The 26,855-nt window shown below is 37.4% G+C and overlaps 1 protein-coding gene and 1 long non-coding RNA gene across 7 annotated transcripts; one reads left to right on the top strand and one right to left on the bottom strand.

Annotated features, from left to right (window-relative positions):
- Nucleotides 1–934: 934 nt before the first annotated feature.
- On the bottom strand, nt 935–12,845 carry LOC104103139 (uncharacterized). Of its 2 annotated transcripts, none has more exons than XR_011410639.1 (5): nt 12,783–12,845; nt 11,906–12,002; nt 1,513–1,607; nt 1,285–1,416; nt 935–1,196 (listed from the first exon to the last, which is right to left on the bottom strand). It is a non-coding gene; the product is annotated as an uncharacterized lncRNA (long non-coding RNA). The 2 variants fall into 2 exon arrangements; XR_011410638.1 differs by lacking the exon at nt 12,783–12,845 and adding an exon at nt 12,288–12,552.
- A 6,550-nt stretch (nt 12,846–19,395) lies between these two features.
- Nucleotides 19,396–24,564, top strand: LOC104108736 (uncharacterized). 5 transcript variants are annotated; one of them, XM_070182802.1, is made up of 7 exons: nt 19,396–19,689; nt 21,854–22,057; nt 22,172–22,264; nt 22,347–22,448; nt 22,558–22,950; nt 23,038–23,122; nt 24,306–24,564. In XM_070182802.1, the coding sequence occupies exons 2-5, from the start codon at nt 21,950–21,952 to the stop codon at nt 22,882–22,884; spliced, it is 630 nt and encodes a 209-aa protein (XP_070038903.1). In that variant the 5' UTR covers nt 19,396–19,689; nt 21,854–21,949; the 3' UTR covers nt 22,885–22,950; nt 23,038–23,122; nt 24,306–24,564. The 5 variants fall into 5 exon arrangements, 4 of the variants coding, with proteins under 4 accessions (XP_070038903.1, XP_018630588.1, XP_018630587.1 ...); XM_018775072.2 differs by lacking the exon at nt 24,306–24,564 and adding an exon at nt 23,661–24,292 and having other exon boundaries at nt 22,558–22,647; XM_018775071.2 differs by having other exon boundaries at nt 19,397–19,689; nt 22,558–22,647.
- The last annotated feature ends 2,291 nt before the right edge of the window (nt 24,565–26,855 follow it).

The following is a 26,855-nucleotide window of genomic DNA, read 5'->3' as shown; positions in this document are numbered from 1 at the left end:
TTTCAACCTAAATCTAAACAACTCCAAGTTTTTCTTCTTTCTTTTTTCTTCTTCTTTTAATCAAGGACAAGTTTCTTATTACGAGCTTACATACATAGAAATTTTGTCCCAAGATCTAAAAAGGTTAAGTTAGTGAATACCAGTTATAAAAAACTAAAAAATAATGTAGGAAAAAAAGGAATGCAGCGTAGATGGCCAGCGCTGGAGCTGGGAGGTGGACTTGCCCATGACTTAAAGATGACAAAGAACCTATTTTTACACCTTCAGTCGAACGATGTTACTGTAAGAAGACTTTTTTAAAATATTGTGGTGGACAGCTTTACCAAATGGGTGGGCTCTTCGGAGGCTATTAGAAATTAGGCAGTAAACACATCAAATTTGACATTGAATCAGGAACATGCTAAATTATAATCTCACTACATGTTATTTAAGATGTTTCTACCTTTCAATCACTTAATTTATTTTTGTTTGTTCCTTTTTTCATTGGTTAGTTCATCAAAGTGTTTTGGTTCAACCACGAAAGCTCCTTATACACGCGTACCTCTTTCTGGTGCTCATCTCCCAGCTCGCTAATACGAATAACTATATGGATGGCAGGGGGGATTACAGAACGTAAGTGATCTCTGAAACATCAATTGACGTATATATCAGATAGGAAAAAGTAGGTTAAATGAGGAAAATAAAAATATTCCACTCACTTGAAGAGATCAAGTAGCACCGGAAGAACATAAGCCTAAAAGAAGGCCTTAATCATATCACTACGGCTCACAACAGGATGAGGAATGAATTTTAATCTAGTGCAATATCTATTGGAGGCCATATCTACACCACCAGAAAGGTAATAAAGTGCCCAACATGCATTTTTCAGCACTTCTTCATCAACATTTGAAGTAAGAAGGTTACGAAGAGTTGGAAATGTTGGTTTCACCTGACAATTGAATTGTACTCAGTAATGTTTAGCATCAAATAGTTGCAGATGCAAAAAATAAAATCAACAGTAATTGACCGGCCTTCTCAAAGGGCGGTTTTGGCTTGCCTCCACAAAATTTTGATATAGTCCACGTGGATTTTCTCAGCATTAAAATCTCGTTAGTGTTGTTCAAAATTTCCATTAAATCATCCAATGCCCCACACTCAATTAGAGCATAATCACGACCTACAACGGATTGAGCAACCTTTCCTAGTTTCTCCACCGCCTATATTTGGAAGGAAAAAATAATCAGTCTGCTAATAAACATAGCTTCAGTCTATACAGCATAGGGGTCTGCCAATTTTAAAACATACCTGCTCACAAACATTACCATCTGGAAAATGCAAAAGCTTTAGAAGAGTTTCCACCAGCTTATTCTCAATCACCAAATCAGTTAGCTCCAACAATTCAGGAATACCATCTATAATAGCCTTAGCAGCTTCAGACTGTGAGCACAAAATAAGAATAAAGCAAGTGTGGAGCTACAACCAAAAGACACTAAAGAAGAGGCACAAAAAGGTGATCAACACATCACTATATACCTTGAGCTCTGATGAATCCTCTCTCCCTAGAATTTCATTAAGTAGAGGAACAAGTTCACCAGAGTCTCGAGCATCTTCTAGAGCAGTGATTATACCTGTGAATAAAAATTTGAACATAAGTGATATGCTGTCACGCCTCAACTGAGTGAACCCGACCGAGCAAGCCTGTTAGATTTCCTTCTACCCAAACTCATCCACAAATGAAAATAATACATATTTTTATTAATTAGACAAAAAGGTGTTCATGTTCACAATACTAATTCATTGCCAATAGTTCCATTGTTTTTAGTCGTCTTAACTAGAACAAGGAATACAACCATAATATAACGTAGTTAGTCTTTCCCAGCACCAATACGTAACCCACACTATGTCTACGGAGCCTCTATAGATAAAGAAGAGTACAATGATAATGCCGGCAACAAGGCCCCGGCTATACCTCAAACCGAATACATAAAGTACAAAAGAGAAATGACCCCGGAATGAAGTGGGGCTCACCGAGTCAGCTGGGAAGAAGGTGTACTGCTATCACTGATCAATATCTCCTGCTGTGGAACCACCTTCATCCATTTAAAGATGCAGTGCCCCCGACAAAAGGGATGTTAGTACCGTCGAATAGCACTAGTATGTATAACTAAACAGTCCCTCAATAGAATGACAAATAATACAAAAATGATTATCATAATATCAATGAAAGCCTTAATTTAGGATCAAGACGGTGTTCAAATCAATTATCATATCTCACATTGGGATATTTTTAGTATTGATATACCATTGTCCATAATACCATTATTCACAAAACCAGTACCACTGTATTCTTAGCGCGGAGTCTAATCACGATCCGATCGGCTAGGCCATCTCATTAGAGATATCAACCACAATTTCTCTCAATATCAATACCACCGTCTTTAACACAGAGTCCGATCACGACCCGATGCTATCCATTAGGGACATCGACCACAATCACAATTTCAAATTATAATTTTCCAGCACAATCACCACCATGTGTGCGGCATGGTGTCCGAACACGACCCGATCGGCTAGGCTGTCTTATTTGAGACATCAACCTTTTTATATCAATCATCGCATTTCGTATTACTTTCATATCTTTTTATCTCATTGGCACTAATCACCAGAATTATAAGTTCATTCTTGGCACGTTGGCCATATTCATTATTTCATGCCCATCTTATCAATTTCAATTATCATCATCATCATCAACAACAAATACAATTCAAATCAAGGTGTGTAATACACATGTGAGCAATTTAGAATCTAAAGCACATAGAGATATTTTACAAAATTTAGCATAATAGCCTTCATTTAAACTTGACTTAAAGTCGAAACATTATTAATGCACATCCCATATTTTAACACATCCTCAATTGGTAACATAACATGAATAAAACATTTGGGATTCTCGTTGAACATATATATTTCAACTCAATCTTACTCGGAATAGCCAGTTTCATAATGAATCACTCGGAACTTACATAATTTACATGAATATCGTGGGATTCAATTCTAAGAGAAGAGTTTAGCCAGCATACCTCACTTGAGCTTTCTTAAACTCTAAAACATTTTGGAGTTCTTAGCAACTTCAATCTATTGTATAAATATAACAAATTGAATCAAAATTTGGAAGATGATCATGGTTCTAGCTCACTTGAGCATTTTATCAAACATTAGATTTGCATAAGGTTTCAATGTCCTTTTTATGAAGGATTCCATCATCCCACAACCCAAGCTTTACCATTTTTAGCTCAACAATCTTCCTATACCCTTTGATAACACATGTATGTAAAATAAACAACTCTCATTCCCAAATATTACCTTGCTAGTTACCCATTTTCAGAAGATTTCGAAATTAGGGTTTAGGGTGTAGAATCTTACCTCTAGGATGAAGACCTAGTGAGCTTCCCTTCTAAATCTTCCAAAACTTGAGCAAGAATTGAAGAAAATTATTGAAGAACACCTTCTCACTCTAGGGAACTCTCTCTCACTCTAAAATATCAGATTATGGCTCAAAAATGGCCCAAAGAGTGTCTTTAACGAAATAGGGTCGGGTTTTAAAATCCAAAAATGGAGCTCCGGAACAGTTCTGCGGTCGCATATGCAATCGCATAATGTATATGCGGACCGCATATCGGTCGCATAATTGCTGATAAAATGATCAAAAAGGCTATCTGTGTATGCGGTCACTATGCGGTCCGCATAACTATTTTGTGATAGCATAATGCACCGCATAACATTTATGCGGTCGCATAGTCAACCGCATAATTGTTTCCAACTGACCCAATTAACTGTCTCACTCTGCGGCCATTATGCGGTCCGCAGAGTGATTCTGCGGTCGCATAATGGACCGCAAAAATGCACTATTCCGCTAAAAATTTTCTTTTACTTTCCTGTGCATTGCTCAACCCTAAACGTTCGAGCCTAGTCCGGCACCATGAAACATTATTTTCTTTGCAAATTTTACCGGGCTTTACACTTAAGTTCTTCAAAATTTTCTGGGGTGTTACATTCTCCCCCGCTTAGGATCATTCGTCTTCGAATGAGGGTTCAAAACCTGTTTTTAACATCTTATGCCACTCAGTTTGTTTCATACCACATTCGAGCAGTCCCAAATTTGACTAACTCCCAACATTTCCAAAATTTTCGCCAGAGTTTCCTTTGTAACTAGGTCCATCCACCTGTCAGAGAGCCCCATAAACACATCCTAACCGCATATACGTATGCCAACGACGTAACATAATACAAAACAACACTAACTGTGGCCTCACAAACAATTATATTACCAACATAGAACACCCTTAACATCAAATGTACAAATCATACTTACTTTATAAAAAGCAACTCTTAGAATTTTTCATAGATCACAACTTTATAAATACATGGTCATTCAAACAAATAAGGATACTTTTTCTTCATTTCTTCCTCGGCCTCCCAAGTAGCCTCTTCAACCTGTTGGTTTCGCCACAACACTTTCACTAAGGCAATTTCTTTATTTCTCAATTTTCGGACTTGCCGATCAATAATAGAAATCGGAATCTCTTCGTAAGTCAATCTCTCATTTACCTGAATAGTATCGACCGGAACAATGAGTGTCGGATCTCCAACCACTTTCTTCAACATAGACACATGAAACACCGGGTGTACTAATGATATCTCAGGTGGTAGCTCAAGCTTGTACGCCACCTTACCGATCTTCTGAATGATTTTGTACGGTCCGACATACCTCAGACTCAATTTCCCTTTCTTACCAAATCGCATTACACCCTTCATGGGGGAAACTTTCAAGAATACCCACCCATCTTCTTTGAACTCCAAATCCCTATGACGAACATCCGAATAGGATTATTGACGACTCTGAGCAGTCTTCAACCGCTCCTTAATGATTTTAACTTTTTTCATAGCCTTATAAATGAGGTCTGGCCATATCAACTCTGCTTCCCCAACTTCGAACCATCCAATGGGAGATCTACATCTCCTACCATATAAAGCTTCGAACGGCTCCATCTGAATGCTAGCATGATAGCTATTATTGTATGCAAATTCTATAAGTGGTAAATGATCATCCCAGCTACCTTTGAAGTCTAGCACACAAGCACGCAACATATCCTCAAGCGTTTGAATAGTCCGTTGTACCTGCCCGTCCGTCTATGGGTGAAAGGATGTACTAAGATTCACCTGAGTACCCAAACCTTGCTGAAATATCTTCCAAAAATTAGTAGTGAATTGTGCTCCCCGATCAGAAATGATGGAAACTGGGGTGCCATGCAACCTGACTATTTCTTTGATATACAACTGAGCATACTGCTCCGCTGTGTCGGTAGACTTAACTGGCAAAAAGTGTGTTGACTTCGTGAGTCGATCCACAATCACCCAAATTGAGTCAAAATTGAGCGGAGTGCGCGGTAATCCTACCACAAAGTCAATATTAATCATTTCCTATTTCCACATTGGAATTTCTATGTTCTATTCCAACCCACCGGGCCTTTGGTGTTTGGCCATCACTTGCTGACAATTTGGACATCTTGCCACAAAATCCGCCACATTCCTCTTCATATCATTCCACCAATAGACTTCCTTAAGACCCTGATACATTTTCGTAGAACCTGGGTGCACGGAATACCTAGAAGTGTGAGCTTCAGTCATAATTCTTTCCCGGAGACCATCCACATTTGGAACACAGAGTCGCCCTTGGTACCTTAGTGTACCATCATCCATGCCAAGAGAAAAGGCCATGGTCTTATGTTTATGAATCCCCTCTTTCAACTACACCAACAATGGATCGTTGTATTGCTGCTCTTTGACTTTCACAACAAGCGATAATTCAGCCCTATTTTGCACAATTACCCCTCCTCCACTAGAGTCCGTAAGACGAACTCCCAAACTAGCCAATCGGTGAACTTCTTTGGCCAATGGCCTTTGATATGCCTCCAAGTGTGCTAAGCTACCCATAGATTTTCGGCTAAGAGCATCCGCCACAACATTAGCCTTCCCCAGATGGTACAAAATATCAATGTCATAATCCTTGAGTAATTCAAGCCATCTTCTCTGCCTCAGATTCAATTCCTTCTGTTTGAAAAAATATTTAAGGCTCTTATGGTCCGTGAATATATCAACATGGACCCAATATAAGTAATGACGCCAAATTTTCAATGCAAATACCATTGCTGCAAATTCTATATCATGTGTTGGATAGTTCTTTTCATGATTCTTGAGTTGCCTAGAAGCATAAGCTATCACCTTTCCATGTTGCATTAATACACAGCCAAGCCCGATTCTTGAAGCATCACAATATACCACAAATCCATCTATACCCTCTTGTAGAGTCAACACCGGTGTCGTAGTCAATCTTGCTTTCAATTCCTGGAAACTCTTTTCACAAGCATTTGACCATTGGAACTTAATTGCCTTATGCGTCAATTTAGTCAATGGAGAGGCAAGAGTAGAAAACCCCTCCACACACTTTCTATAATATCCAGCCAAGCCTAAGAAACTGCGAATTTCTGTTGGAGTTGTAGGCCTCGGCCAATTCTTCACAGCTGAAATTTTCTGAGGATCAACATTAATTCCTTCACTAGAAACTACATGACCCAAGAATATGACTGATTCAAGCCAAAATTCACACTTTGAAAACTTTGCATATAACTGGTGTTGATGTAGGGTTTGCAGAACTACCTTGAGATAATCAGCATGGTCTTCTCGACTTCGTGAATATACAAGAATATCGTCAATAAACACTATCACAAAAGAGTCGAGGAATGGCTTAAAAACTCGATTCATAAGATCCATGAAGGCTGCTGGGGCGTTTGTTAGCCCAAACGACATTACTAGAAACTCAAAATGCCCATACCGGGTTCTAAAAACTGTTTTCGGAATATCTCGCTGCCTGATCTTCAATTGGTGATACCCGGATCTTAAATCAATTTTGGAGAAGTACCTGGCACCTTGTAATTGATCAAACAAGTCATCTATCCTTGGCAGTGGATACTTATTCTTGATTATGACCTTATTAAGTTGCTGATAGTCAATACACATACGTAGTGACCGATCTTTCTTTCTTACAAAGAGAACAGGTATGCCCCAAGGCGACACACTAGGTCGGATGAAACCCTTTTCTAACAAATCTTTCAATTGTTCCTTTAGCTCCTTCAATTCTGCCGGTGCCATTCTATAGGGTGGAATAGATATATGATGTGTGTCTGGCATCACATCAATCCCAAAATCAATCTCCCTGTCTGGTGGGATCCCAGGGAGTTCATCCGGAAAGACTCCAGGAAATTCATTCACAACAGGAACAAACTTAAGTGTAGGTGCCTCAACATCGGTGTTCGTAACTCGGACTAAATGGTAGATACACCCCTTGTTGATCATTTTCGTGGCCTTAAGGTAAGAAATAAACCTACCCTTCGGCACTACATCATCACCCTTCCACTCAATAACTGGCTCATTTGGAAATTCGAACCTAATAATCCTGGTTATGCAGTCAAGCTTGGCAAAACAAGAATAAAGCCAATCCATCCCCATTATCACATCAAAATCGACCATTCTCAATTCAATAAGATCGGCCACGGTGTCTCGACCATGCACTGTGACAACACAATCACTATAAAACCACGCGGCCAAAATAGACTCACCAACAAGAGTAGATACAGAGAATGGCTCATGAAGCTGTTCTGGTTCTATCCCAAATTCCATAGAAACATAAGGTGTGACATATGACAAAGTGGAACCGGGATCAATAAGAGCATATACATCATGATATAGGACGGCTAATATACCTGTGACAACATCTGGAGAAGCCTCTAAATTTTGACGACCCCTCATAGCATAGAAACGGCTAGATCCTCTCGAACTTTGTGCTCTACCCCTAGCTGCACCACGCCCTACAGATGTTGGAGTGCCTCGAGTTGGAGGAGGTGCTGCGGATGTAGTAGCTGCAGAACTAGCTGGCTGTGTTGGGGCCCTCCCTGCACCCTGGCGTGACGAACGACAATCCCTCTGAATGTGACCACTCAATCCGCATCCGTAGCATATAGGTAAGTCCATGTAGCATATTCCTAGGTGCATCTTTCCACAACGAGGGCATGGGGGCCTCCTCTGCTACTAGAATCTACCACCGTGACGACCCTGCTGATATGAGCCCCTGTTGCCCTGATTGGGCCGGAAACGGCTCCACTGCTGCTGCTGACTGGGCCCTGATGGCGGTGCACTAGCTGAAGACTGAGCAAAGGACTGTGATAGCCCTGACGACCCTCTTCTGAAGGCTGACTTGCCACCACCAGAAGAACCACCAAAGTTGCCCGCAGACCGGGCCTTATTACTACCCTCTCGCTCCTTTCTGTTCCTTAATTTGCGGGTCTCTATGGATTGAGCGAACGCCACCATCTTTCTATAGTTCATATCAGAATTCAAGGCAGCTGTAGCAGCCTCATTAATTACCAAGGGACTAAGGCCCTATACAAATCGGCGAACTCTAGCCTCCATAGTGGGTAGCATGTAAATAGCATATTTAGATAGGTACGCGAATCTCATATGGTAATCCCACACACTCAGGCTACCTTGCCTCAGGTTCTCAAACTCAGTAGCACGGGCTGCCTTAGTCTCGGCCGGCAAGACTCACCCCACCTCGCCGGAGGGCTCCCTTCTTCACGGGACTCCTCCCATAGTTCAAACCAAGAATATGCCACCTCTTTCAGGCGGTAGGAGGCCAATTCCACTGCCTCTGTTTCGGTAGCACGCATAACTCTGAGAGTCTTGTGCATCTCATCAATGAAATCCTGGGGATCTTCCTCTGGGTTAGTACCTGTAAACACTGGAGGATCCAACTAGAGAAACCTGTTCACCCTAAAACTAGTAGAATCCCCTGGCTGACTAGAAGAGGTGGGTGCAACATTTGACCTCTGGGTCTGGGAAGCCACTATTTGGCCAACATTTGTATAGCTCCCCTAAGATCAACATCAGAAACAACAGAATCGGAGCTGGAACTGGAGTTGGAACTGGTATATCAGTTGGAGGGACCGTTGCACCCTTAGTAGGTGTAGGGACAGGTACGGTCTGATCAGTTGTAGTAGAGTCAGGCAGTGTAGTAGCTGGAGGAATATTCTCACACCTCGGGTGTTAACCCGCATCATCAATTATAGGATCAACTGTCACTACTGGGTTGACATTGGCTCTTTGGCCAGTTCTTGCCTTCTTCTTAGGTGCCATGTACTGAAAATTAGAGCAACTTAGGAGTTAAAAGGAGGAACAATCTTACAACCAGCCTTATCGCACGATCAAGAACATGAAAGAAGGGTATTATTCCTAAATGTCCATGTAGCATTCTAATTATAGATGTGGTCGACAACACACCGATAATAAGGACTCTACTATACACGGCTTCGATCCTAGGACACTTTAAAACCTTAGGCTCTGATACAAAGTTTGTCACGCCCCAAAACCGAGGAGCGCAACCGGCGCTCAACCTAGTGAACCCGACTGAGCAAGCTTGTTAGATTTCCTTCTACCCAAACTCATCCACGAATGAAGATAATACATATTTTCATTAATTAGACAAAAAGGTGTTCATGTTCACAATATCAATTCATTATCAATAGTTCCATCATTTTTAGTCGTCTTAACTAGAACAAGTAATACAACCATAACATAATGTAGTTTGTCTTTCCCAGCACCAATACACAACCCACACTATGTCTACGGAGCCTCTATAGATAAAGAAGAGTACAATGATAATGCCAGCAACAAGGCCCCGGCTATACCTCAAACCAAATACATAAAGTACAAAAGATACATGACTCCGGAATGAAGTGGGGCTCACCGAGTCAGCTAGAAAGAAGGTGTACTGCTATCACTGATCAATATATCCTGCTGTAGAACCACCTGCATCCATTTAAAGATGCAGCGCCCCCGACAAAAGGGACGTTAGTACCGTCGAATAGCACTAGTATATATAACTAAACAGTCCCTCAATAGAATGACAAATAATACAAACAAGATTATCATAATATCAATGAAAGACTTAATTTAGGATCAAGACAGGGTTCAAATTAATTCTCATATCTCACATTGGGAGATTTTTAGTATCGATATACCATTGTCCACAATACCATTATTCACAAAACCAGTATCACTATACTCTTAGCACGGAGTCCGATCACGACCCGATCGGCTAGGCCATCTCATTAGAGACATCAACCACAATTTCTCTCAATATCAATACCACCATCTTTAACACAGAGTCCGATCATGACCCGATCGGCTAGGCTATCCATTAGGGACATTGACCACAATCACAATTTCAAATTATAAATTTCCAGTACAATCACCACCATGTGTGCGACATGGTGTCCGATCACGACCCGATCGACTAGGCTGTCTTATTTGAGACATCAACCTTTTTATATCAATCATCGCATTTTGTATTAGTTTCACATCTATTCATCTCATTGGCACTAATGGACTTAATTATAAGATCATTCTTGGCACGTTGGCCTTATTCATTATTTCATGCTCATCTTATCAATTTCAATTATTATCATCATCATCAAAAACAAATACAATTCAAATCAAGGTGTGTAGTACACATATGAGCAATTTAGAGTCTAAAGCACATAGAAATATTTCACAAAATTTAGCATAATAGCCTTCATTTGAACTTGACTTAAAGTCGAAATATTATTAATGCACATCCCATATTTTAACACATCCTCAATTGGTAACATAACATGAATAAAGCATTTGGGATGCTTGTTGAACATATATCTTTCAACTCAATCTTACTCGGAATAGCCAGTTTCATAATGAATCACTCGGCACTTACATAATTTACATGAATATCGTGGGATTCAATTCTAAGAGAAGAGTTTAGCCAACATACCTCACTTGAGCTTCCTTAAACTCTAAAATGTTCTGGAGTTCTTAGCAACTTCAATCTATTGTAGAAATATAACAAATTGAATCAAAATTTGGAAGATGATCATGGTTCTAGCTCACTTGAGAATTTTATCAAACACTAGATGTGCATAAGGTTTCAATGTCCTTTTTATGAAGGATTCCATCATCCCACAACCCAAGCTTTATCATTTTTAGCTCAACAATCTTCCTACACATGCATGTAAAATAAACAACTCTCATGCCCAAAAATTACCTTGCTAGTTACCCGTTTTCAGAAGATTTCGAAATTAGGGTTTAGGGTGTAGAATCTTACCTCTAGGATGAAGACCTAGTGAGCTTCCTTTCTAAATATTCCAAAACTTGAGCAAGAATTGAAGAAAATTATTGAAGAACACCTTCTCACTCTAGGGCACTCTCTCTCACTCTAAAATATCAGATTATGGCTCAAAAATGGCCCAAAGAGTGTATTTAATGAAATATGGTCGGGTTTTAAAACCCAAAAATGGAACTCCGGAACAGTTATGAGGTCGCATATGCCACAGCATAATGGATATGCGGACCGCATATCGGTCGCATAATTGTTGATAAAATGATCAAAAAGGCTGTCTGTATATGCGGTCACTATGCGGTCCGCATAACTGTTATGCGATCGCATAATGCACCGCTTAATATTTATGCGGTCGCCTAGTCGACCGCATAATTGCTTCCAACTGACCCAATTAGCTGTCTCACTTTGCGGCCATTATGCGGTCCGCAGAGTGATTCTGCGGTCGCATAATGGACCGCAGAAATGCACTATTCCGCCAAAAAGTTTCTTTTACTTTCCTGTGAATTGCTCAACCCAAAAAGTTCGAGCCTAGTCCAGCACCATGAAACATTATTTTCTTTGCAAATTTTACCGGGCTTTACACTTAAGTTCTTCAAATTTTCCGGGGTGTTACATATGCGAGTTCAATAAAATCAGCAGAAACAAAGCTAAAGCAGTTCATACCGTAATCGAACAATTTTTGGAGTTATTTGATCGCCAACAACTTCATCAAATCGCAATCACCATACTTAAGAACATCAACTATTGATGGAACATCCAACTGTAAAACCAACAAATCAGTTACCTTTTAAAACCACATTCAGACTATCGTTGGAAACAAAATACAATCAGCTTGCTAATCAACACACCTTCAGTGTATACAACATTAGGGGTCTAAAACACACCCGATCTGACCGCTTAGGGTCAATCTACCTGGTTTCTAAGAACACAAAAGACTAATATACGGATCCAGTATTCTAAGTTTTACCCATCAAAAAGCTAAATGGGTATGCACAATGTACTGATTAAATAAGAAGAAAAATAACAATTTACAAAAAAAAAATACCTCATCGTAATCCACCTCGGGATCCTTAGACAGTTTTCGAAGATGCTTCGCAGCTCCACGTGTTACCATGGGCATCTTAGTAAAAATCCTTTAAACGTGAAAACTGCAAGAAGGAAAATAGGTAGTATTATGGGGAAGGGAATGGAAGGGAAGGGAGGAAGATAATTGAATCAATGTAACCGTAAAACTGAAAGATAGAAGCAAAGAGTTAACAGTAGTACCGGAAAATACCTAAAACAGAGCAAACAGCTACAAACACAACACTAATACTAATGGCAGGGATAGACTGATTAAAATGTCAAAAACAACAACTATAAACACAACACTAAAACCAAAAGGACTTGCAATGATGAATTATACAATTAAAATTTGACGTTTGACATTAACTCAGAGATTCGTCAAAGGAAAACTGTTAAGGCATGGGTCCTCCGACTGTTAAGGCAGCGATTCAGAGCAGAAGAGCAGAGAATAAAGGGAAGAAGAAGAAGATCATACCTGGAACTTAGCGTTGAAGAAGAAAGAAGATCTTCTGAAAAACTCTTTGAAAGCAGCGAAAGAAAAAAGTCCAAAGTAGCAGGCATTTGGATGATTTTTATTATATTTTAAAAAAATAGTTTTTGAGTTAAGTTGAAAAACGGTACTATGAAATTTGAAATTATGTTTTGACATATATTTTACTGAACAAAAATATTACAATTTCATTAGTTTGAAAAAAGAATTTCTGAAAACTTATAAATTTTCATGACAAATACTTTTTTTAAAAAACAAGCCGGGAAAAAGGAAAAGATTTCACCTTCCTCATTCCTATCCAAGTTAGTTTGAATAAGAACCCATAAATAGAGAACCTTTTCTTATGTATGAATCAATGTAACCCTAAAACTGAAAGATAGAAGCAAAGAGTTAACAGTAGTACCGGAAAACACCTAAACAAAGCAAACTGCTACAAACACAACACTAACACCAATGGCAAGGATGGGCTGATTAAAATGTCAAAAGCAACAACTATAAACACAACACTAAAACCAAAAGGACTTGCAACGATGAATTATACAATTAAAATTTGACATTTGACGTTAACTCAGAGATTCCTCTGACTGTTAAGGCAACGATTCAGAAATGCTATTTTTCTTCAACATAATCAAAAACCGGTACCGAGATTTATTAATTTTGTGAAGAACTATATTTTCCGCGACATCAAAATATTCTTTTCCAAGCAAAATAAAACTTACATTATAACTAGAATAAAAATAGAGCCTATATTATAATGCTTAAAACATTGACCTTATTTTGGAGGAAGTAGTTCACCACAGAATAAATGCAAGCATTGACAACGAAGTGCTTCGACGAGTGAGTCCATCCCTCCAAGTAGAGTGCTATTGACTAAATAAATTCAGTGGATGAACTCAATGGAATGTTTTCATTAGAAAATTTGTTTGACATGGAAAATACTTTAACAAAGCTAACTTACATCATTGTTTCTTCTTCATATAATTTTTTAAAATATTAGATTAGACTCACCAAAGGTAATAAGTTGACTATATAATTTAAAGAACCCATAACAATCAGAGTAAAGAAACTTAACTAGAGCACCTAATAGTAAGAAAACAAATTCAACAACTCATCACCTCATATGAAAAACCACAAGACATCCTACAAAAGTTTTATGACCCTTCAAGAAAGTCTCCAGAAGAATTGTATAATGCAAATCGCAAAGGATAAAATTATCACATAGACGAAACTCTACAAGAAAAAATATATATACAACATCGCTGTCTTTCTTGTGTGTGAGTGCGTGTTTTTTGTTTTTCGGTATTGATGGAAAGTACATGAAGAGGCAGTGAGGATGGTGTTTCTATATCTGGGCTAACCAATTCGGGCATTGAGCGATTAACCGACCTGTATCTTGGCGTGGCAAGCCGGTATGGCCGGTGTTTGCAGCCTTTGCGTGGCTGGCTTCTCTTTGCCTTATTTTACTAAGATTTGAGCCCCATTTGCTTGAAAGACAAAAAAAGCAGAATCTATTCCATGACTGAATGTTGGGATATGTTGAACCAAATTATAAATTATATTGCAGTCCTAATACGAGCAACAAATACCTTTTTTTGATGAAATTTCAGTTTTGGGGTGTCATGTTGTTTGTGATTTGGAATGATTCTTCTTGTATCTGTAGGAATGCAATTGCGGTTGCCAGATTATCGGCGGTGGGCTGTGCCCAATCATTTAATGTTGTTTCTGGTACAAGAGGCACCACACCCCGATTGTTTGGTTCATTCTCATTGTTTCTGTTGTTGATTGGATTTTCTATTCCCTCAGCCATGTCTGGTTCAATTTGTTCTGTCGAGTTTTGTTGCTGTTTGCTTTTCTTGTTTGCACGATTTAGTGCCTTGAAAACTTTCTCAGGATCTGATAATGCTTCGAGCAATTCACCAGTTCTTGAGGAGTTCCTAGGTATGCACCTGTAACACCCAAGACTACAAACGTTAAAATTTCAATGTATTTGGTTTAGAATGAAAAACATTGACTACACTAAGATTTCTAGCACTTCTTTTAGCTGCAATTAATAACACTGTTAATTCCCAGACAACGACGCTAAAATTTTGATCACGCCCAACTATGCCTTATAAAAAGGACTTAGCAGTCGTTGCAAATATATTCCGGCTAATAAGTGCAGAGTCGAATCCCACAAGGAATTAACCTATCAAACACAGCTACTAGACTCGGAGAAATTCACACAATCAATCTTCAAAAGTATTTAAGTAACAATTTGGGTTTTTATTAACTAAGTATTACGTAATGAAAATGCAATAATTAATAACTAACTACAAATGGGTTGTAAACAAGAATTGGAATGATCTAAGGTTGTAATTTCCTTTATTGTGGGAATCTTTTTCGCTACGTTTTCTACAAATTAGTCTAAGTTTTCTCTATCGACCATGATCACTATAACTGTCGTAACTCTCTCTCGAGTAATTACCACAATTTACTAGACATATTCTCCCGAATTACGCTAGCTGGCATTAAGTACAGCTCAATCAGATCGCACCAAAGTTTCGTTATCCCTAATCCCACCTTTAAACCTCCGTATTGATCCCTCATATATGTTTAGGAGTGATGTTGTTCAACAACTACCTAAATATGTATCTCTCCCGAGTAATACATACTAAATAGGCACATCTAATTGAGGGCTCTTCCATCAACCACATGAATAAAATAGTTGAACAAAAATACTACGGCAAATTTATATTAACATAACAAGAAAATCATCCTTCAATAGGTTTCATCAAAATCTTAGACTATGAATTTAGCTACTCATGATCAAAGTAACACTATACAAAGTATGTTGCATAATTAAAGTACAAGATAAATATAAAGTGATGTAGAAATTGTTGACTCTAACTCCCGACGGTTGTTCTATGCGCTATCCTTGCCTCCGATTGCAAAATTCCTTACAAGTGATATTTTTAGGTCTATTTATATGTGTAGAAAAAGACCTAAACGTGTAGGCCAAGTCCTAGTCAAACCCGAAAACGAATTAAGCCTTCAAAACTCGTATTGGACCTGGCCCCAAGCCTGGCGTCGCCAGCTTAACGCCTGATGAACCTGGCTCTAGGCCTGGCATAGCCAGCCTAACGCCTGGTTCTGCTTGGCCTTTGCCTTGCATTGCCAGCCTAACGCCTGCTTCAAGCCTGGCCTTTTCCTTGCAATGCCAGCCTAACGCCAGCTTCAAGCCTGGCGTCGCCAGGTTCTCTCATTCACTGCTCCAGCGCACGCTTTCGACTTGTAGGTCTCTTTTTTCTTCTACTTTCATCTCTAATTTACCTACACGTAAAATGGACCCTATTACACACAAATAAGGTGTATTTTTTTGTTAAAGCGTATAAAAATACAAGGCGAATAATGTGCTAAACCATGAATTATAGCCACACATCACCAACCTTCTGAGTTCTTTGCAACCTTCTGCATTTTGTTGAAGTTTAGCAGCGCCATGGCCTACTTTTTAGTTTCGCCTATTAGGGATGAAGTTTAGGGATTTTGTGAAAGTATTTTGGAGAGATTTTAGGGTGAAAGTGAATTTGGAGGGATTACCGTGAAATTTTTTAAGAAATTCAAAAATAGCCATATTTACAAGTGGTCATTCAAAAATAGCCACAGTTTCAAACATAATCCAAATTTAGCCACTTTTCATGTAAAAATAAATTTGAACGAAAACCTATTCAAAATACGGAAAATACTCAAGCATAATATACTGGAGTTCCAGCATAAGTATATTGGAACTCCAGTATATTATACTTGAGTTTCAGCATAAGTATAGTGGAACTCCAACATATTATATTGGAGTTCCAGCATAAGTATACTCGAACTCCAGCATATTATAATGGAGTTCCAGCATAAATATACTGGAATATACTGGAGTTCTAGCATAAGTATACCGGACTTCCAGCATAATATACAGGAGTTCCAATATAATATACCGGTACAGCATAATATGTTGGAAGTTCGTACACAGGTGCACCGATCTCCAGTATATTATGCTGGAACTTTCTGTATTGCAGCAAAATAGTGGCTATTTTTCAATGACTTTGCAAACGCTGGCTATTTTTGAATGACTAGTCCGAAAACTGGCTAGCCCGTGCTAGTTTTACTGTAATTTTTGGAGCATTTCTTTTTTACTTTAGTTTTTATCAGTTTCGCGCCCCTATCCCGCTGAAATCAAGTACTATTAGAGACCAGATATTAACTTTTGTATAGACCATAATAAGTGTGGTCGTGTATTTAGAAGATTAAACTGCGTGTTAAAGACCAATAAAAATTCTCATCCATATAAGTACCCTTTAGGTACCATATTTAAAATTTATTGCTAAATGCTAGTCCCAAATAAGGCTTTTTCTTGTAGCGTAAAATGTCAAAAGCAACAACTATAAACACAACACTAAAACCCAAAAAACTTGCAACGGTAAATTATACAATTAAAATTCTTAAGTCAAATCGATGTTTGACGTTAACTTAGAGATTCGTCAAAGGACACTGTTAAGGCATGGGTCCTTCGACTCTACACTAAAGTCCACTTTTATTGAAGGATTCACCGATGGATTTAATGGATTGATTGCGAAATAAGGAGGACGTTGTTTCAAATAGTGTTGGGGAGAGCAGAGAAAAGCAATTAGGGAAGAAGCAACAACATAAAAAGAAGAAAGAAGAAAAAATGGCGATACAAAGAGAAGAAAGGAAGAGTTTAGAAGATCATGCCTAGAACTTAGCCTTGTGACTTGATCGCAGTCCTGAGTCTATATTCAATTTGGAATTCACTAACTTCGATTGTCCAATTAGCCAACCGACCCGATAATTCATGCTTATGAAGGACATTCTTCAAAGGAAAAGTTGTCATGATAGCAATGGATGACATTAAAAATAAGGCCTAAGCTTTTGAGAACCGATTACGAGAGCTAGTCCAACTTTTCAAGGTGCAAATAACGTGTCTCCGCCTCCGATAAAATTTTACTAACATAATAAACAGGAAATTGCATACTTTCTTCATCCCGGACCAAAACAACACTTACTTCTACTTCCAAGGCTGCTTGATAAATTAACAATTGCTCACCGTCCTACGGTTTTGATAGCAACAGAGGGCTAGGCATGTACCTTTTTAGGGTTTTCAATGCTTGCTGGCATTCTAGAGTCCACACAAAATTGTTCTTCTTTTTCAAAAGCAAAAAATAAATGATGGTATTTCTCCAAAGACCTTGTGATGAACCTACTTAGAGGCGCCAACCTGCAGGTCAATCTTTGCTCTTCTTTAACACTTGTTAGTTGATATGGGATATCCTTGATGGCTTTGATCTTATCGGGGGTTTACTTAGATTCCTCTTTGAGAGACCAAAACCCCGAGGAACTTACTGGAACCAACTACGAAAGTGTATTTCTCTGGGTTGAGCTTCATGTTGTATTTCCTTAAAATGTCAAATGTCTGTTGGAGATGATTCAGATGATCTCCTACATTAAGAGACTTAACCAATATATCGTTAATATAAACCTCCATTGTCTTACTAATTTGTTGTTCAAACATTTTATTAACGAGCCTATGGTGAGTGGCTCCGGGATTCTTAAGCCTGGAAGGCATCACATTATAGTAGTATGTGCCAAATTTTGTGATAAATGAGTCTTTTCTTGATCTTCTGAGTGCATCCTAATTTGATTATTCCTGAATTATGCATCAAGAAAACTCATTAATTCATGCCCGACCGTAGCATCAACCATTTGATCAATATTTGACAACGAGAAAGAATCCTTGGGGCATGCCTTATTCAAATCTTTATAATCTACACACATTTTAAATTTATTATTCTTTTTAGGCACTAATACTATGCTTAGCTAACCAATCGAGGTAATTAACCTCCCGAATTGAACCTATATTCCGTAACGAGGTTATTTTTTCTTTGACAAAACTATTTCTGACCTCTGCTATCGGTCGCTTCTTCTACCTTACCGGCGGGAAGTTAGGATCTAAACTCAGCGTGTGGACATCCACTTCCAATGAATACCTCTCATATTTGGATACGACCATGAAAAACAATCGAGATTAGCTTTTATAAAATCAATAATTTTTAACCTGCGTTTGAGGCTCAGCCCCGTTCATAAGTGAAATTTTCTTTCTAAAAACGTCGTGAACAAGGACACTTGTTCGAGTTCTTCAGCAGTTGATTTGGTCGCATCCGTTTTCTCTGTTACTTGAAAAGACCTCGGTACCTAATAAAAATTCAATGACCCCTCTTCTCCATTGTCTTCAATAGGAGTGGAAGAGGGCACCGACTCCTGTAGTTGCTATTTGCTTGTTTCTTTCCCTTTGCTACTCGCAGCAGGTTGACTACTATAAAAAAGCCTTAGGCGGTAATTATATAGCGGCAATAAGGCAATCATCGTTTATGAATTATTTAAACGGAAATATTAACGACACATGATCATTAGCTAGTAAAAGATATCCTTTTACCGACAATAAAAAAAAATTTGCAACAAAAAATCATTAATTAAATTTTAATTTTTTATTATTTTGAACTTTCCCTCTGTACAAAAAAAGATAAAATCTTTCCCTCTAATTTTTTTGGACAAAATATTACATTCCCTCCAATTAGAAAACAATAAGAAAAAATATTTTCTTTAATCAAAAGGGAACTGAACGACGGTCTCCAGGAAACACATTCTTAATTCCCTTAATCTTACATGCTTGCAATCGATTTTACAATTGATTTTGGGTTGATGTTTCTCGATAATGCTCAATCTTCGCTGTCAATCTTCTCCCTCTCATCCGTCTCCAACTTCTCTTTTCGTGTAGGTTTCAAGATTGTTGCAAAAATCATTCTTCTCCTTCACATTCTTGTCTTTATCGGCAAAAGATTTTGCTTACCAGGTACCAATTTGTGATTTTTGATATCCAACTATGGCGTTTTGGGATTTGTGAAAGTATAGCTTTTTCTGTGTTTGCTAAGTCCATTGTGATATCTGGCTGCTGTTAGATTGATAGTCGATTGATTGAATTGATTCCTCTATTTCTCTATTATTTTTGAATTGGTTCCTCTGTATGTTTTCTAAGGCTAATACTATGTTTGTGATTGTTCAGAAATTATTTTCTAAGTGTCGTTGATGCATATTGATGTTTTAGTTGAATACCACTAGTCGAGATATGAATTAAACTATGTTCAAAAATTTTGCCCAAGTATGATATATATATATATATATATATACTGCTTTTTATTCTATTGCTCGTTGATGGTTTAGTGTGTTATTAGGCTTATTACTGGTTTTTACCTTATTATAAAGAGGAGTTTTAGCGGCTAAAAGGTTCGCAAAATATTTTACCTTATTAATGCATTGATAAAATAATCTGACAGGCGGCCATCGTTTTAAACTTTCCTTGCTCCTGCTTTGCATACTACTTGCTAATATAGTTAGACTTTGTTTAAAACCTCTTTAAACAAAGAGATTTGGCATTTTTAACTAAATAAGTTACATGCAACTACACTTTATTCTAAGGAAATGATCTTTAAAAAACAACAGAAACACGTCAATTATTACGAGGGAATGAAACAACAACAACAACAACTCAGTATAATCCCACTTTTGGGGTTTGGGGAGGGTAGTGTGTACGCAGACCTTACCCCTACCCTGGGGTAGAGAGGCTGTTTACGATAGACTCTCGGCTCCCTCTCTCCAAGAACTCCCCACCTTGCTCTTGGGGTGACTCAAACTCACAACTTCTTGGTTGAAAGTGGAGGGTGCTCACTACCAGAGCAACCCACTCTTGTCCATGAAAAAAATGAAATAAAAATTTTAAAGGGAAAAAGAAGAAAAAGTAAAAAGAGAAAAGACCAAAGGTTGCATTTTCCCTAATAATTGTTGCATTCAATTCCTCTCATTAAGAACAATTTTACTTTTCCCACTTTCTCCGTATATATCACTTCTAATCTTCATTGCAACTAAAACCTGATAGAGAATGGAAGTTGCTGAGACACCAAAAGGTTCTCTCTTTAAGTGTAGGTGTTGTAAACTCTATTAATATCAACTGTATGTATGTTGTAGCTCTAGATTTGTTAATGTATGTAGGGGCGTTCTTTGAGTGGGGAGACTAATCATGTTTTCTTCTCTCATTTTTTCACTACTTTGGTCAGTTTTTCTTGATTCTTATTGAGTTTTGATTACATGCATTTTTTGATACTGTAACTTACATACTGGGAAGTCAACTAACGAAAATTTATTTTGCTCGTTAGCTTGATAATTTATGGGCAAGACAAAGGTTTGATTTAATAATTGATACTTTAGTTTCCTGTTATGCCTTCCGTTTGGGATCAAAACTTGACATCTGAAACTAGACTGATTTAGTCTATGGTGTATTATGTTATGGATTGGGGCTAACTTCTTTTAGGAGGCCTAAGTGTTATACATTATTTTTACTGTTTGCGGCTTCTCAAGAAGGCTATGCATCATTACACTGTTTTCTGTATGAAAATCTTTGTAATTGATGTATTTCTTTGTGCTTACTATGCATTTCTTTCTTTTCATGTTTGGTTTAAGATAGTCTTTAACTGAAACATTAGATGGATGATCTCATCGCAATTATAATTTTATACTTTTAACATATAAACTAACTTTATTTCGGTTAGTTTTAGAACTAGTTAAACTGATGCTTAATGAACAAAAGAGTTATAAGAAAATCGGTAAAAATGACGTATATATATCTGGAGAGTCAACAAACAGGAGTAGTAAGTTTTTAATTTTTTAAAATATATGATATATGGTTCTTCTATAAATTACAAGTTTAATAATTATATTCTTAAAAAGTTTATGAACCAATATGTGAATACCATAGAAGAATTATAATTTATAAGTTTAATAATTCTATAAATAGATGATGAACATCTAGGTAATTCGGAGGGGCTCTGATACCATGATAAAATGGACGTTGGGCCTAACTCAACCCCAAAAACTAGCTTGTGAGGTGAGGATTGCCTAAGACCATATGAGGAGACCAAATACCTCAAATCCCACCGATGTGGGACAACTCAACAATTTCTTAGAAGAAGTTTTCTATCCCAAATCGGGGAGAAGCTTATGTCTTAAAGTCACTAGGAAAGAAATGGAAAGATTACAAGTGCGATTTAAAAAGTGAGTATATGCGAAAATATAAGACTAAATATGCTTTGCTAAAAAATAGACCAAGTCGCATACCGAGGGATCAATGGAGTAGTCTTGTCTCTTATTGGCTTTCGGATAAAGCTAAGGTATCAACAAATCTTTAAAACACCTCTAGTTGATTATTTTTAATGTTTTAACTTTAGTTATGCTCAATTTTTATTTATAATTTATAAGATATCGTGTTAATATTTTAATGACAGAGGTTTACCCAAGCAAATAGAAACAATGGGGCTAAACAAATGATGTCTCATACCGCAGGATCCAAAAGTATTGCCACCTTGATGGATGAGCAGGTAAACCTATGAAAAATACTAGCTATAATATTTTAAAATCCTTTTTTTTCATGCATATCTAACATCAATTTTATTGTGTTAGGTTTTAAATGGGATAGAGCCTACACGAGCACAAATTTTTATATTAACTCATAAAAAACATAAGGATGGTAGACCACTGGATGATGATTCTGCCAAGGCAATTGTAAGATTTTTTTTTATTTAATTTCTAAATTGTGAAATAGTTAGGGGAAAAAAACTTAAAAGTGAATAAATGAATTCCAAATTAGATTTATTGTGTATTCTATGGTCAGAAAATGATAAATGAAAGGATGAGCAATAGTGAGAGCTCTACTGACCAACCTCCTCGCAGTGTCGCTTCGGAAGGCGATATGTATTCCCAGGTATTCGGAAATGACAAAAGTGGGTATGTTCGTAGTTTAGGACGTGGTCCAACTCCTTCTGTTCTATGGGGTAATAGATCTTCCATAGAAAATATTGTTGCGGAGGATTCATCTAATGAGGTTGTTCAAAGGTTAGAACAAGAGATAACCGAGTTAAAGGATAAGCACAATGAAGAAATGAATCCGATGAAACAAAATCAAGAGAGGATGCAATCAGAATTACTCCAAATGAGATAATTCATGCGCAAATATGCTTCTAATGAATCGACGCCTCAAAATATCAATGGCAGCTCAAGTGAACAGGTAACTCGATTTCATTAGTTTTAGACATTCTTAATGAGATTTTAATAATATAAAAGTATTGTTATCTAATGTGTTAATATTTATTAGGTCCCCGATGCCAACAACGGCCATGAATGAGTACCATAAACATCAAGGATACCTAGTGTTGCTGAAAATACTTCACTTTCTGACGGTACTACTCATCTTTATCCTTTAGTGCGCTACTGTTTGAGTTTTTTCACCGTAGATCATTAAGTAATCTTCTTTTATGATCTTAGTATATCTTTGTCCGAACGTTTTCTTCTTCCTTTAAAGATTTTATCTATTCATTTGTTAAATATTATTATATATCTTTCAAACTTCTTACATCTCTTTCCTTCAGAAGATTGCAGCAGCTCAATCATATAACTATGGTAATTCAGTATAAATAGAACAGGACTAAAGTTTCTTGCTGCACACATAGGATGCATTCCATTGTGGTTGAACAGTGGTATCTAATAAAAAATCCAGTTGATTTTTTGTATGTCCTAACAATAAGCAATACATAGGTTTCCATTACTTACTCCCTGATGTTATCTTTTGTATAAAGAATACAGTGTAGTCTTGTTGAAGAGCTCTAAATCAACGACTAGTTTCCCTGTGGTGGCATTGAGCTGTGTTTGCAATATAATTTGTTGAGGATTTTGACCTTGATATTGATTATTAGATACCATCATCATATTTTGCTGTAGGAATTGCTGTTGTTGCATCACTTGCTATTGTTGCATCAGCTGTTGTTGCTTTTGCTGAGACATTATTGCCATTTGTATGTTCGTTGGAGGTGCTATGTTGTTTGACATGGCAAAGGGGTCATGTTGATTGAATGGGTTCTGTGCAAGGATTTCATACCCGTATGCACTATAGCCAGCATTTTGCAGATGTATTTGCCTCCTAGCTACATCATCTTCATATAAGCTGTCAAGTAATAACTTGTTGAATCCTCCAGCCAATTTTTTATCTAGTGTGACTTGGCTCGTATTGTTGCTCGATGCAGTAACAAGAGCCAGTTCCCATCCTGTTGGATAGTTTGAGCAGGTTTTGAGACCAAAAATTGAACTGTTATTCTACATTAAAAAAAACTTTGGCTTGAGGCAGTGTTTTGACATCACAAAAATTGAGATTTACAGAAGAACTGCAGCTTCTTTTGAAGTGAAATTCCGCCAAGTCTTGCATAAAGTTTATATGTTTTTTGTTGTCTACATTGGTGTGATCATCTCTGTCTTGTATTCCTCTTATATTTAGTGATTACTAGTAGAAAAAGAAGATTTGCTTGCTTATGCGTACATCTACAGTGCTCATAAATTTCATCTATTGACATAGTTATTTTATAATTTTAGGTCATACAGTTTGATGATCGATAATTTAGCGGGTGGAAGATTTCAATATGACGAAGAGTTGCAAAAATTATTTGAAGACTATTATTCATTGGGATTAGTCATATAATGACATTAGCTATTTACTTCAAACAATATAAGTTTATTTTTTAAGTTACTGTGATATTAATATTTTGGATTAGTACTTCCTTTTGTTTGTTAAGATTTAATGAGATACATTATGTTTTTATGAATTAATATTAATATGTTTTGTTATTTGGAACTTTTTTTGAACGAATGTAGTAGCTATTATTAATGGTGGCTAAACTATTCCCGTTATAGCTTGTCAGTTTTAGCGCCAATTTAACAGGATATACCGATTATAAAAATGGACGATAAAAGGCAAATTATGATGTTTCCATAAGAAATATTGTAGTCATTATAATTGCTGCTAAAGATGACTTTTAGCAGCAATTTAATTGAATCTACTAGCCATTAAGTCCATCAACATCCTCTTATGTGAAGGTGATGTCATCCTCCGCAGCTTCTCAGATCCTCTTGCCATGAGTTATCGATCTGGAGACGGATTACGAATTCTCGCAATAGTTCAGATTCTCCTTGGGCTATTCTGAATATATCCATCTTTCTTGCTCGGACCTTTCTTGCTCTAGCATGAGCTTTAATAAAAGAATCTATAAGCATTTCAAGAGAATCAATGGAATGCTCCGACAAAAGATAATACCAAGTTAAAGCACCCTTCGTCAAGGTTTCACTAAATTTCTTCAACAAGACAAATTCGATCTCGTGTTTTGCCAAGTCATTTCCTTTCACAACCGTAGTGTAGGTCGTGATATGCTCTTGTGGATCCGAAGTCCCATCATACTTCGAATATTCGGTATCTTAAACCTTTTCTGAATCAATTCTGGGTTTGCACTTGGTTAGAACGGCAACTGCGTATACTTTTTGGAATCCATTCCCTTTAGCACCGACGACGCTACCGGTACATGATCCATATGAGCATGGAATTCTTTAGCATTTTGTTCCATTCGTTCATTCATCTCCCTCATGAATATCATGAGCTCGGTTTCGAAAGGATCGTTAGCATTGTTGACATTCCCGGATCCACTACCGGTACCTCCTATCTCGTTAAAATTGAACTCCTCCCTTGGAGCGTCGTTACCGATTCTTTGAACTATTTGATTTGTAGGGACGCTGGTGTCACGACCCCAAATTCCCTCCGTAGGATGTCGTGATGGCACCTAGTCTCTAAGACTAGGTAATCCTATCAATGCGGAATAATAATAAATATCTGAAATAAATATACTACAATACAAATAATTTCAACTCCCAAAATCCGGTAGAAATAAGTCACAAGCTTCTAAGAATTTATTCTCAATGTCTCTATATGTCAAGGTCTAAATAAAATATAAGGAAGCAACATAAAATGATAGAAGGGGACTCCGTGCGCAGGTAACTCACTGACGTCTAGGCTGGTAAAATGTACGTGGATCTGCACAAAAAGATGTGCAGAAGCGTAGTATGAGTATACCACAGCGGTACCCAGTAAGTGCCAAGCCTAACCTCGGTAGAGTAGTGACGAGGTCAGGTGAGGCCCTATTGGAATATAATAATGGGATGGTAAAATATTTATCAATGTAGTAAAATAAAATGACATTGGAAATGAATCAAATAGTATGTCACATTTAATGACACCAAATAATTACAAATAATATCTCTTGGAATCAAAACAGAATTTTCTTCAACTTTATGAAAATCATGACAATTAATCGAAAGCAACTATGGCCATAAATCAATATCAACAAGGGCACTACCGAGGTACCGCTTCGTAGTCCCAAGTTATAAATAATTTCACAATATCTCATTTCCTTATATCACCGCGGGAGCCTTCACAATTTATTTAAAGAAAATATTTCTTCCCGGAAGAGCATCCCGCATTTTAGCCACCCTTATCACACCGCATGACTTCTAGTAGTCACCTCTACTAGCCACGCGTATCAAGCCACCCTTATCTCACCGCATGTGTTTCAATACCCAGACCTTATACCACCGCATGCGTATCAATATCACAATATATCACAATTTTCACCTCAAGTGCTCAAATAATTTAACTTGCCAAAATAATTCCACAACAATATTTTTCCACAATAAAGAGCTCACGGCTCATGCCAAAATAAATCATCAATAATAGCTTGCCACAATAAAGAGCTCACGGCTTATGCCAAAATAAATCATCAATAATAGTTTGCCACAATAAAGAGCTCACGGCTCATGTCAAAATAATTCATCAATAATAATTTTCCACAATAATGATCTCACGGCTCATATCAAAATAATTCAACAATAATATTTTTCCACAATAAAGAGCTCACGGCTCATGTCAAAATAATTCAACAATAATATTCTTCCACAATAAAGAGCTCACGGCTCCCTCACAATGAGTATAAAAATATTCAGGAGTAAATAATTTAGGAAAATAATATTTCAAAATCTTTACTACGTTGCTTCAATATCAAGTTTAAAAATGTCAAATACTTCATATTAATAATATTTAAT

This window comes from Nicotiana tomentosiformis, chromosome 8, assembly GCF_000390325.3.
Source record: "Nicotiana tomentosiformis chromosome 8, ASM39032v3, whole genome shotgun sequence".
NCBI lineage: Eukaryota > Viridiplantae > Streptophyta > Magnoliopsida > Solanales > Solanaceae > Nicotiana > Nicotiana tomentosiformis.
This window is presented reverse-complemented; position numbering and strand designations above follow the sequence as displayed.